The sequence below is a fragment of the Ranitomeya variabilis genome, chromosome 1 (genome assembly GCF_051348905.1).
Source record: "Ranitomeya variabilis isolate aRanVar5 chromosome 1, aRanVar5.hap1, whole genome shotgun sequence".
Lineage (NCBI taxonomy): Eukaryota > Metazoa > Chordata > Amphibia > Anura > Dendrobatidae > Ranitomeya > Ranitomeya variabilis.
The window spans coordinates 265,826,555-265,839,073 of NC_135232.1; the positions used below are offsets into that span (position 1 = coordinate 265,826,555).

Sequence of the window (12,519 nt, forward strand, 5' to 3'; positions counted from 1 at the left end):
CACCACTATAAATTGGCTTACTTTATCTTACATAACGTATTTACCCAAAAATGTTGACGAATTGTATCACATTAGGCCACATCCCTTTCTAAAATGCAGAAAGATATGTTGCAAGTCATATAAGACAAATTATGACAAATTCTGGCCTGCTTATAACTTGATTAATATGCCCTATTCTATTCTATTTACGTGGGCGATTTTTTTGGTAGATTGATGGTCAAAACTAGAAAGATGAGAGACATGTCCTACTCGGGACCCAAAATTGCATTTAATGGAATGGGTGAGCAAAAAAAAAAAAGGACAGCACATGAATTCTGCATTCCAAGAGCTGCTTAGGAAACCTCTCTTTGGACGTCATTCCATTTTTAAAATCAGAAGTAAAAACAGACACCTAGTCAAAAGTAAACAGTCAAATAATTTAGATTGTGAGCCCCAATGGGGACAGTGTCAATAATATCTGTAAAGCGCTATATAAGTGAGTAAAATTAATAAATGAATAAATAGTCACAAGTATGTAAACATTTCTGCAGATGAAGACCAAAATATGCACGTGTGAAGAACACCTAATTGTAAATCCTGTTGCTCTACATATCATTATTTTCTGTATTTCTGGCCAGGTCCTGATCACTGGAAGGACATTAGTCACAATTGTGGAGGCGACCATCAATCTCCAATCAACATTGAAAAGACAAAAGTAAAGAGAGATGACCACCTGGGTGGTATCACTTTCCAGGGATTTGATCATGCTCCGCCTGGCCAGTGGAAGCTTATGAATGATGGACATTCAGGTTGGACCTTTTCTTTCCAACATTTTCTGTCTTTTTTGCAGCCTTATTTAATAAAGTTTTAAAGATTCTAGCCTATCACTTTTTTCAGTGTTGCTGAGTCTGTCGGGAGACATTTATATCAGTGGAGCAGGACTACCAAATACTTACAAAGCATTACAATTCCACTTCCACTGGGGAAGTCCCAACAAGGACGGATCAGAGCATACACTGGAAGGGAAGCAGTTTCCTATTGAGGTATGTTACTTCTTCGCACAAGTTGTGCAATACGATGTTCAAATATTTCTTCATATTTGTACTTCATATTTGTGTTAAGATCATTGGGTGGTAAATGTCTCTATGTATCATGCAATTATAGGAATAATATCAACTTGGTGTTTTGTCACACTATGTGTAATAAAATAAAGGGGTTGTGACAGAAGAAAAAGTCGGCACTCCATCCTCCAGGACGAACTCTGGTTCTTTATTCAAAAATCATGATCATAGATTACGTTAAAAAAATATGTATCAGACCATCTTCTTACGCGTTTCGGAATGAAATTCCTTAATTAGCTATGACTAAGTAATTTCATTCTGAAATGCACAAGAAAATGTTCTGATACGTACTTTTTAAATGTAGTCTATGCACATGATTTTTGAATAAAGAATAAGAGTTCATCCTGGAGAACGGAGTGCTGGCTTTTTCTTCAGGTGGCTATAAAAAAGTGAAAAATAAAGTTTTAAAAATGTGAAAAAATAAAACAAATTTGAAAAAATACCCCTTCTCCCTCATTAGAAATAATAATGTCTTAAAAATTGAAACATATTAGGTATCGCTACATTCGTAAATGTCTGACATAAAAAATAAAGTTATGTAACAGAGAAAGGTAAACGCCATAAAGCAAAAAAAAATAAAAATGGCAGGATTTCCGTTTTTCGAATGTCGCACCTCTGCAAACAACTTTAATGAAAAGTGATCAAAACATCTTACGTACCAAAAAATGGTATCGATTAAAAATGTCAGCTTGCCCATCAAAAAACAATCCCTCACACAGGGCAACAGATTTAAATAATAAAAGAAAAAAGGAATATAGTCAGCTTACCGGTCTTAGATGAAATCCCCAGACCTGCCAACGCCCAGCACGGTTCGGGGTGAGCGCCCACAGCAAATGAAGACAAAAAGAGAAATGATCCAGCTGGAGGTGGAGGCAGTTCAGACTTTGTGAGACTTTATTAGACAACTAAAGCGATAAATAGTTCTTCAAAAAGAAAAATCTTTACATAGCAAACACCTGGCACACCAGTGAGGAGGATCAACACGTTTCAACTATGAAGTCTTACTTAGTCTTGGTAGATCATGAGTAAGACTTCATAGTTGAAACGCGTTGATCCTCCTCACTGGTGTGCCAGGTGTTTGCTATGTAAAGATTTTTCTTTTTGAAGAACTATTTATCGCTTTAGTTGTCTAATAAAGTCTCACAAAGTCTGAACTGCCTCCACCTCCAGCTGGATCATTTCTCTTTTTGTCTAGATTTAAATAATGCAATGGGTCCCCAAAAATGCCAACACACTAAATCCTCTCCATGCTCAAGAACGGATAGGTTTTTTTTTAAATCTATGGTTTACTACTCTTTGCCTAGGTGATCAGCCAATTCAGATTGATCAGTTGCCTAGACAAAGACAATACTTGCAAGTTGTTTGCTGTACAGCTTGCAAGTGCTGCTCTATAATTGTCCAGATTCCAGATGCTTGATCTGGCCCGCCACAGTGTCCCTGCTCTCCTCTGATGATGATGATGATGATGAGGTAAAGCTTCCTCTGCTAGCGCCATCAGCTTAGAAGCAAAACAATGCTTATCCTCTGAACTTGTCAAAATTCAGGAGCACACCGCCCATGGCAAGTAGGTAGCTGAGTGAGAGACAGAAAAGTAGTGCCTGCCTCAAGAAATAAGTTGAATTTTAACCTTTAAGTGTTAAATTTGTGATTCTTGATATCTCCCCTTAGTTACATATTGTTCACATGAATACTAAATACTCCAGCATCACAGAGGCCAAGAAAGATCCTCAAGGCCTCTCAGTATTAGGCATTCTCATCACGGTAAGAGCTGCGCAAAAATGTAGATAAATAACATCTTTGTTTATCTGGCTGATTTTAATATAGTTTTGGTGTTTAGGTAGGAGAAGCTGAGAACCCCAGTTATAGTACATTGGTGGCGGCTATGAAGAATGTGTCTCTGGAAGGTCAGTATAGGCAATATATAATCTATAGACATATGCTGTTTTTTTATCTTTGTCTTTAAATAATATAACGGAATTGTTATTAAAATGTTATTATAATGTTATTGCTATGTAATGATCTATTTTGTGCTCTATTTTAAGCAAGTCATGTATACCTCCAAATGTTTACAGAAGATGGAGACAAAAATGTCTCCATCTCCCCCATTCTGTCAGTCCGTGAAAATTGAATTGCACTCAGATGTCACCTATGTGCAGCCCAGTGATTTCCATGGACTCATTGACTTGCATGGCCGAATATTGGATCAAACTTGGGCATGCTGCAAATTATTCCTTGGTTTGGCTGCACAGTTTTCTACCAGCTCCACCAAAATGGACGGAGCAGGGGTGGCATGGGGTGAGGCATAACAGCTCGATTTTCCCAATGAGCTGTGGTGTTCCCTGCACAAGAAATGTTCCTCTATTTAGGGACTGGAGTAAGATTTCAGGGGTTGGGCACTGAGGTACCTCCTCTTCATGAACCAGGAGCATCTGACTCATCCACGCCTCTTCATCAAGTCCCGTATTTTCTTTTTTTTTTTGTAAATCTGTTTATTAGATTTTGACAATTACAATACAAACCAAACATTTCCAATATGAACAAGACAATGGAAATAACAATAACAAAGTAAATAAGTATCCCAAGATCCCACCCCAACCCAAAACCCTTTCTCTGCATGTGTGTGACCAACGAGGTGTATTATGGAATTGGCGTGTTGCCTCCTATCCGCTGTAGTAAATACCATTGTGTATTTTCAAATTGCGATCTCAGCCTCTCCCTAGTCTCCAGAGGAACAGACGGAATGAAAGTGGCCCACGTGGATAAAAATCTACCCGACAGCTTCTCCCTGCTAGTCAGTGCGTCCATCCACTCCATTCTAAATATGAACTGGATTTTGGTGCGGATAAAAGAGAGTGATGGGACTGTTGGATTCAACCACTGATGCAATATGCTTTTCCTGGTCGCCGAAGCCCATATCCTGAGTGTTGCTTTGATGTGTCTGGGTAGTGTCCCGTATTTTCTTGATGAATCGGGACCTATGTTTCGCCAGGAATATAATAGTGCATGAATTTATTCTTTTAAAGTAAAAGTTAAAAACATAATTCTTTTTATTACAGGTTTTCTAGTAAAGTTTCATCACTTTGCTCATGTATTTCCAGGAGACTTTACTGAGATACCAACGTTTCCACTGGAAAACCTCCTTCCCCCCAAGAATAAGTTGACCCAGTACTATCGATACCAAGGCTCTCTCACAACTCCTGACTGCTCCGAGGCCGTGATTTGGACAGTTTTTGAGCTTCCAATTTCTGTTAGTCAAACACAGGTAAAAGAAACAAAAACTTCTACATCATTGCATAGCTACAAAAAGTGAATTAGCTGCTAATTAGGTCATTATTTAGCTGAGCTTCCCAACCATATAGATTACAATTAGAACATGTGTATTAGATCAGTTCTACGCATGAATCTTAAAATGAACTTTGGAAACTGTGTCAGAAAACCCTTTATTATATGGGTTGCTAGAGAAAAAGAGAGAAATACAGCGACTCCTAGTGCAATAACTTTAACCCCTTCACCCCCAAGGGTGGTTTGCACGTTCATGACCGGGCCAATTTTTACAATTCTGACCACTGTCCCTTTATGAGGTTATAACTCTGGAACGCTTCAATGGATCTTGGCGATTCTGACACTGTTTTCTCGTGACATATTGTACTTCATGATAGTGGTAAAATTTCTTTGATATAACTTGCGTTTATTTGTGAAAAAAACGGATATTTGGCGAAAATTTAGAAAATTTCACAATTTTCCAACTTTGAATTATTATGCCCTTAAATCACAGAGATGTGTCACGCAAAATACTTAATAAGTAACATTTCCCACATGTCTACTTTACATCAGCACAATTTTGGAACCAAAATTTTTTTTTGTTAGGGAGTTATAAGGGTTAAAAGTTGACCAGAAATTTCTCATTTTTACAACACCATTTTTTTTTAGGGACAACATCTCATTTGAAGTCATTTTGAGAGGTCTATATGATAGAAAATACCCAAGTGTGACACCATTCTAAAAACTGCACCCCTCAAGGTGCTCAAAACCACATTCAAGAAGTTTATTAACCCTTCAGGTGTTTCACAGGAATTTTTGGAATGTTTAAATAAAAATGAACATTTAACTTTTTTTCACACAAAATTTATTTCAGCTCCAATTTGTTTTATTTTACCAAGGGTAACAGGAGAAAATGGACCCCAAAAGTTGTTGTACAATTTGTGCTGAGTACGCTGATACCCTATATGTGGGGGTAAACCACTGTTTGTGCGCATGGCAGAGCTCGGAAGGAAAGGAGCGCCATTTGACTTTTCAATGCTAAATTGACTGGAATTGAGATGGGACGCCATGTTGCATTTGGAGAGCCCCTGATGTGCCTAAACATTGAAACCCCCCACAACTGACACCATTTTGGAAAGTAGACCCCTAAGGAATTTACCTAGATGTGTGGTGAGCACTTTGACCCCGCGAGTGCTTCACAGAAGTTTATAATGCAGAGCCGTAAAAATAAAAAAATCATATTTTTTCACAAAAATGATCTTTTCGCCCCCAATTTTTTATTTTCCCAAGGGTAAGAGAAGAAATTGGACCCCAAAAATTGTTGTGCAATTTGTCCTGAGTACGCTGATACCCCATATGTGGGTGTAAACCATTGTTTGGGCGCATGGCAGAGCTCGGAAGGGAAGGAGCGCTATTTTACTTTTCAATGCAAAATAGACTGGAATTAAGATGGGACGCCATGTTGCGTTTGGAGAGCCCCTGATGTGCCTAAACATTAAACCCCCCCACAAGTGACACCATTTTGAAAAGTAGACCCCCTAAGGAACTTATCTAGATGTGTTTTGAGAGCTTTGAACCCCCAAGTGTTTCACTACAGTTTATAACGCAGAGCCGTGAAAATAAAAATTCTTTTTTTCACAAAAATGATTTTTTAGCCCCCAGCTTTGTATTTTTACAAGGGTAACAGAATAAATTGGACCCCAAAAGTTGTTGTCCAATTTGTCCTGAGTACGCTGATACCCCATATGTGGGGGGAACCACTGTTTGGGCACATGACAGAGCTCGGAAGGGAAGGAGCGCCATTTGGAATGCAGACTTAAATGGATTGGTCTGCAGGCGTCACGTTGCATTTGCAGAGCCCCTGATGTACCCAAACAGTACAAACCCCCCACAAGTGACCCCATATTGGAAACTAGACCTCCCAAGGAACTTATCTAGATGTGTTGTGAGAACTTTGAACCCCCAAGTGTTTCACTACAGTTTATAACGCAGAGCTGTGAAAATAAAAAATTCTCTTTTTTTTCCACAAAAATGATATTTTAGCCCCCAGGTTTGTATTTTCACAAGGGTAACAGAATAAATTGGACCCCAAAAGTTGTTGTCCCATTTGTCCTGAGTACGCTGATACCCCATATGTGGGGGGGGGACCACTGTTTGGGCGCATGACAGAGCTCGGAAGGGAAGGAGCGCCATTTGGAATGCAGACTTAAATGGATTGATCTGCAGGCGTCACGTTGCATTTGCAGAGCCCCTGATGTACCCAAACAGTACAAACCCCCACAAGTGACCCCATATTGGAAACTAGACCTCCCAAGGAACTTATCTAGATGTGTTGTGAGAACTTTGAACCCCCAAGTGTTTCACTACAGTTTATAACGCAGAGCTGTGAAAATAAAAAATTCTCTTTTTTTTCCACAAAAATGATATTTTAGCCCCCAGGTTTGTATTTTCACAAGGGTAACAGAATAAATTAGACCCCAAAAGTTGTTGTCCCATTTGTCCTGAGTAAGCTGATACCCCATATGTGGGAGGGAACCACTGTTTGGGCGCATAACAGAGCTCGGAAGGGAAGGAGCACCATTTGGAATGCAGACTTAAATGGATTGGTCTGCAGGCGTCACGATGCATTTGCAGAGCCCCTGATGTACCCAAACAGTACAAACCCCCCACAAGTGACCCCATATTGGAAACTAGACCTCCCAAGGAACTTATCTAGATGTGTTGTGAGAACTTTGAACCCCCAAGTGTTTCACTACAGTTTACAACGCAGAGCCGTGAAAATAAAAAATATATTTTTTCCCAAAAAAATGATTTTTAGCCCCCCAAATATTTATTTTCCCAAGGATAACATGAGAACTTGGACCCCAAAAGTTGTTGTCCAATTTGTCCCGAGTACGCTGATACCCCATATGTTGGGCGCACGGGAGAGCTCGGAAGGGAAGGAGCACTGTTTTACTTTTTCAACGCAGAATTGGCTGGAATTGAGATCGGACGCCATGTCGCATTTGGAGAGCCCCTGATGTGCCTGAACAGTGGAAACTCCCCAATTCTACCTGAAACCCTAATCCAAACACACCCCTAACCCTAATCCCAACGGTAACCCTAACCACACCCCTATCCCTGACACACCCATAATTCTAATCCCAACCCTAATCCCAACCGTAAATGTAATCCAAACCCTAACCCTAACTTTAGCCCCAACCCTAACCCTATCTTTAGCCCCAACCCTAACCCTAACTTTACCTCCAACCCTAGCCCCAACACTAGCCCTAACCCTAACCCTAGCCCTAACCCTAGCCCTAACCCTAGCCCTAACCCTAACCCTAGCCCTAACCCTAACCCTAGCCCTAATGGGAAAATGGAATAAATAAATTTTTTTTTATTTATTATTCTTCCCTAACTAAGGCGGTGATGAAGGGGGGTTTGATTTACTTTTATAGCGTTTTTTTATATCGGATTTTTATGATTGGCAGCTGTCACACACTAAAAGACGCTTTTTATAGCAAAAAAGTTTTTGCGTCTCCACATTTTGAGAGCTATAATTTTTCCATATTTTGGTCCACAGAGTCATGTGAGGTCTTGTTTTTTGCGGGACGAGTTGATATTTTTATTGGTAACATTTTCGGACACGTGACAGTTTTTGATCGCTTTTTATTCCGATTTTTGTGAGGCAGAATGACCAAAAACCAGCTATTCATGAATTTCTTTTGGGGGAGGCGTTTATACCGTTCCACGTTTGGTAAAATTGATGAAGCAGTTTTATTCTTTGGGTCAGTACGATTACAGCGATACCTCATTTATATCTTTTTTATGTTTTGGCGCTTTTATACGATAAAAGCTATTTTATAGAAAAAATAATTATTTTGGCATCGCTTTATTCTGAGGACTAACTTTTTTACTTTTTTGCTTGTGATGCTGTATGGTGGCTCGTTTTTTGCGGGACAAGATGACGTTTTCAGTGGTACCATGGTTATTCATATCCGTCTTTTTGATCGCGTGTTATTTCACTTTTTGTTCGGCGGTATGATAATAATGCGTTGTTTTTTGGCTCGTTTTTTTTTTTCTTACGGTGTTCACTGAAGGGGTTAACTAGTGGGACAGTTTTATAGGTGGGGTTGTTACGGATGCGGCGATACTAAATATGTGTACTTTTATTGTTTTTCTTTTTTTTTTAGATAAAGAAATGTATTTATGGGAATAATATATATATATATTTTTTTCTTTATTTAGGAATTTTTTTTTTTAGTTTTTTTTTTACACGTGGAAATTTTTTTTAAAACTTTTTTACTTTGTCCCAGGGGGGGGGACATCACAGATCGCCGATCTTACAGTTTGCATAGCACTCTGTGAGATCGGCGATCTCACTCATCGCTGCAGGTTTACAGAGCTGCAGCTGCAGCCTGCTCCTGACCCGGAAGTCCTCCCTGCAGGACCCGGATGCAGCCCCGCGGCCATTTTGGATCCGGGGACTGCAGGGAGAAGACGCTCGGTACAAGGTGAGTACATTCCCTTGTACCGATCGTCTCAGGGAAGCACGCAGGGAGCACCCTCCCTGCGCGATGCTTCCCTGTACCGCCGGTACACCGCGATCATGTTTGATCGCGGTGTGCCGGGGGTTAATGTGCCGGGGGCGGTCGGTGACCGCTCCTGGCACATAGTGCCGGATGTCAGCTGCGATAGGCAGCTGACACCCGGCCGCGATCGGCCGCGCTCCCCCTGTGAGAGCGGCCAATCGCATATGACGTACTATCCCGTCGGTGGTCATACGGGCCCACCCCACCTCGACGGGATAGTACGTCAGATGTCAGAAAGGGGTTAAATATGGGTTTATAACCGTAGGCTAAAAAGTTTATGGTAATCATATGGGGTTGGCAAATAGTTTGTTACTTGCTTACATAGTGCCATTAATTCCACAGCATCATCACAGTCCCTATTGGAGCTCACAATCTAAATCCCCTATCAGAGTGATCTTTTTCAAGTGTTTATTTCTGTTAATGTTGTTGATTATGGCTTACAGCCAATGAAAACACAAAAGTCCCAGAGTCTTGAGGAAGAGTGGAGAGGCACCCAATCCAAGCTGCTTGAGGTCTAGTGTGAAGTTTCCACAATCAGTGATGGTTTGGGGAGCCATGTCTTCTGCTGGTGTAGGTCCACTGTGTTTTATCAAGACCAAAGTCAGCGCAGCCATCTACCAGGAAATTGTAGATCACTTCATGCTTCCTTCTGAGGAGAAGCTTTATGGAGATAGAAATTTAATTCTCCAGCAGGACTTGGCACCTGTTCACACTGCCAAAAGTACCTATACCTGGTTTAAAACAGTATCATTGTGCTTGATTTTGGAGAGCAAACTCGCCTGACCTTAACCCCATAGAGAATCTATGGAGTTACTGTCAAGAGGAAGATGAGAGACACCAGACCCAAACAATGCAGACGAGCTGGATGCTGCTATCAAAGCAACCTGGGCTTCCATAACACCTCAGCAGTGCCACAGGCTGATCGCCTCCATTCCTCGCCGCATTGATGCAGTAATTGATGCAAAAGGAGCCCCGACCAAGTATTGAGTGCATTTACTGAACATTTAAGTAGGCCAACATTTCGGAATTTAAAATAATTTTTCAGGCTGGTGTTATAAAGTATTCTAATTTACTGAGATAATGACTTTCATCAACATTAACAGAAATAAACAACTGAAATTGATCACTCTGTTTGTAATGACTCTATATAATATATGACTTTCACTTTTTGCATTGCACTGAAATAAATTAATTTTTTGATAATATTGTAATTTAGTGAGAAGCACTTGTATATACGGTATGTCCCCAATCCAGGTATACCTGGCCCTCTCATCCCTATCCTAGTATGCATGGCCCCCTCATTCTTATCCTGGTATGCATGGTCCCCTCATCCCTATCCTGGTATGCATGGCCCCCTCATTCTTATCCTGGTATGCATGGTCCCCTCATCCCTATCCTGGTATGCATGGCCCCCTCATCCCTATCTTGGTATGCATGGCCGCCTCATCCCTATCTTGGTATACATGGTCCCCATCCCAATACTGGTATGCATGGCTACCATCAAAACATAAAAAAACCAAAACATCCTACTTACCTTCCCTCCGTTCGCTCGCAGCCTCTTGTTCTGTTGTCATCTGCTGATTTATGCTGATAAGCAGTGGATGGCAGCTGATGGAATACTCACTGCTCTCCACACCCGGAGTATAAGAGTGGAGAGCAGTGAATATTCATTGATCTTTAATAGCGGGCACAGTAGCCTGCTTCCTGTGGCCGGGCAATCACATGTGGCCGCTACTTAAGGGAATGAATATTCACTACTCTCCACTCCTATAGTCCCGGTGTTCAGAGAAGTGAATATTCACTCTCTTTAGTAGCGGGCGCATGTGATCACCTGGCCACTGCAGGAAACCGGCAGCTGCGATTATTGTGCTCTCAATTAAAGAGAAATGAATATTCACTGCTCTCCACTCCCATTGGTGTGGAGAGTCATGAATTTTAATTTCTCTTTAGCAGAGGGCTCTAGGGTTAGCCGCTGCAGCCGGCTCCTGCCTCCTGTGACCCGCAGTTCCACCATTGCTGCTCCCCCACCTCCCCATCCACAGCTACAACAGGTACATCATTTCAATTGAATGTGCATCTAAGGACACACATTCAGCTGAAATAAAATGCTCCCTTCAGCGACCCCCTGCCAAGAGGTCTACAGTGCCTGCGAGCCACATGTAGCAGCCTCAGAGGCTGCATGCAGCCCATGGCCACATGTTTGAGACCCCTGATTTATACCAACAAATTTTTGTGGAGGTTTTTTAACTTTGTACAAACTGGGGTGTGGTTTAACTTTTTTTGGGCTGTTCATTTTATTTATATAAATATATGGACGGGTGTATCAACAACAGGACCCAGGTCCTACTCTGCCATTATCTATTTTTACATCTGCTGATACATAGTGAGGTGAACTACAAGAGTTCAGTACGTTACTGATTGGGGTACACCTTGTAGTGGTAGGATGACGTTTATGTTTTTTTTAATCAAAACAAAGTGCCCTTTGTTATTTATATATAATATTAATATTTATGTATTTGCCCATTATGTTTTTATCTTAGGTTCTGCTTCTTAAATGGCCACACTGTAAATACACAGCTATGCAATGCACTTATACCAACCTGTACTCCGGCTCAATTTTTTGGGGGGCTTTTGTTTTACATGCACATATAAATACACACACCACACAGGTCTGCTACATGCACATATAGACACACACAGAGCTCTGCTGAATGTCTGTGTCTTCCCAGCGCTTTCACCAAGCCACAAATATTCAGCACAGTGACAGCCGGAGGTGCAGGAATACAGAGGACCAGTGCCCATCACCCCTCTCTGTCCTGTGCCCTGGTCATTGCTCCTTTCTTGTGTTCAATTGTATTTGCGCCATTCAAGCGCGAATACAATTGAAGTGAGTGCCACCCTGGAGAGGCGTAGAGCAGCCGTAATCAGCTCCCTGCCGGGAACTCCAGCAGAACGAAGGCCATTTCTGACCTGCTACCTGTTGGAGACTGGGCATGCAAGGGACTTCGGATAGTGTGACACAGTGACATCATAGCGCCATCCAACGTCCAGTGCTGCACTTCATAGCAGAGTTGACACTGGTTGTGCTGGAAAGGGAGCCATGATTAGGTGAGTATAAGCCTTTTTATTTTTCTTATACTATTTAGCTAATGAATGGGGGCCATCACAAAAGAGGCTGTGGGGATATTATACTGGGGGTGGCTGACTGTGCATATATTTTATTGGGGGCTGCTGGCTGTAGGGATATTATACTGGAGGCTGGTGACTGTGGAGATATTATACTGGCGGATGCTGGCTGTGGGAATATTATACTGGAGGCTGGTGACTGTGGAGATATTATACTGGCGGATGCTGGCTGTGGGAATATTATACTGGAGGCTGCTGACTGGAAATATACTGGGGCTGCTGGCTGTAGGGGATATTATACTGGGGGGCTGATGACTGTGGGAATATTACACTGGGGGCTCCTTGACGTGGGGGTATTATACTGGTGGCTGCTGGCTGTGGGGATTCTATACTGGGGGATGCTGGCTGTGGTGATATACTGGAGGATGCTGGCTGTGGGGTTATTATACTGGGGGATG

At 41.6% G+C, this 12,519-nt stretch overlaps 1 protein-coding gene across 1 annotated transcript in view; it reads left to right on the plus strand.

The window, feature by feature from the left end:
* The first annotated feature begins 213 nt into the window (after positions 1-213).
* LOC143794184 (carbonic anhydrase 15-like) overlaps positions 214-12,519 on the plus strand; it is a 58,853-nt gene continuing 46,547 nt past the window's right edge. Inside the window, exons 1-6 of the mRNA XM_077280949.1 lie at positions 214-280; positions 618-788; positions 877-1,022; positions 2,769-2,861; positions 2,938-3,004; positions 4,199-4,362. Of these exons, the coding sequence (XP_077137064.1) occupies positions 214-280; positions 618-788; positions 877-1,022; positions 2,769-2,861; positions 2,938-3,004; positions 4,199-4,362 (708 nt within the window). The remainder of the gene's footprint in view (positions 281-617; positions 789-876; positions 1,023-2,768; positions 2,862-2,937; positions 3,005-4,198; positions 4,363-12,519) is intronic.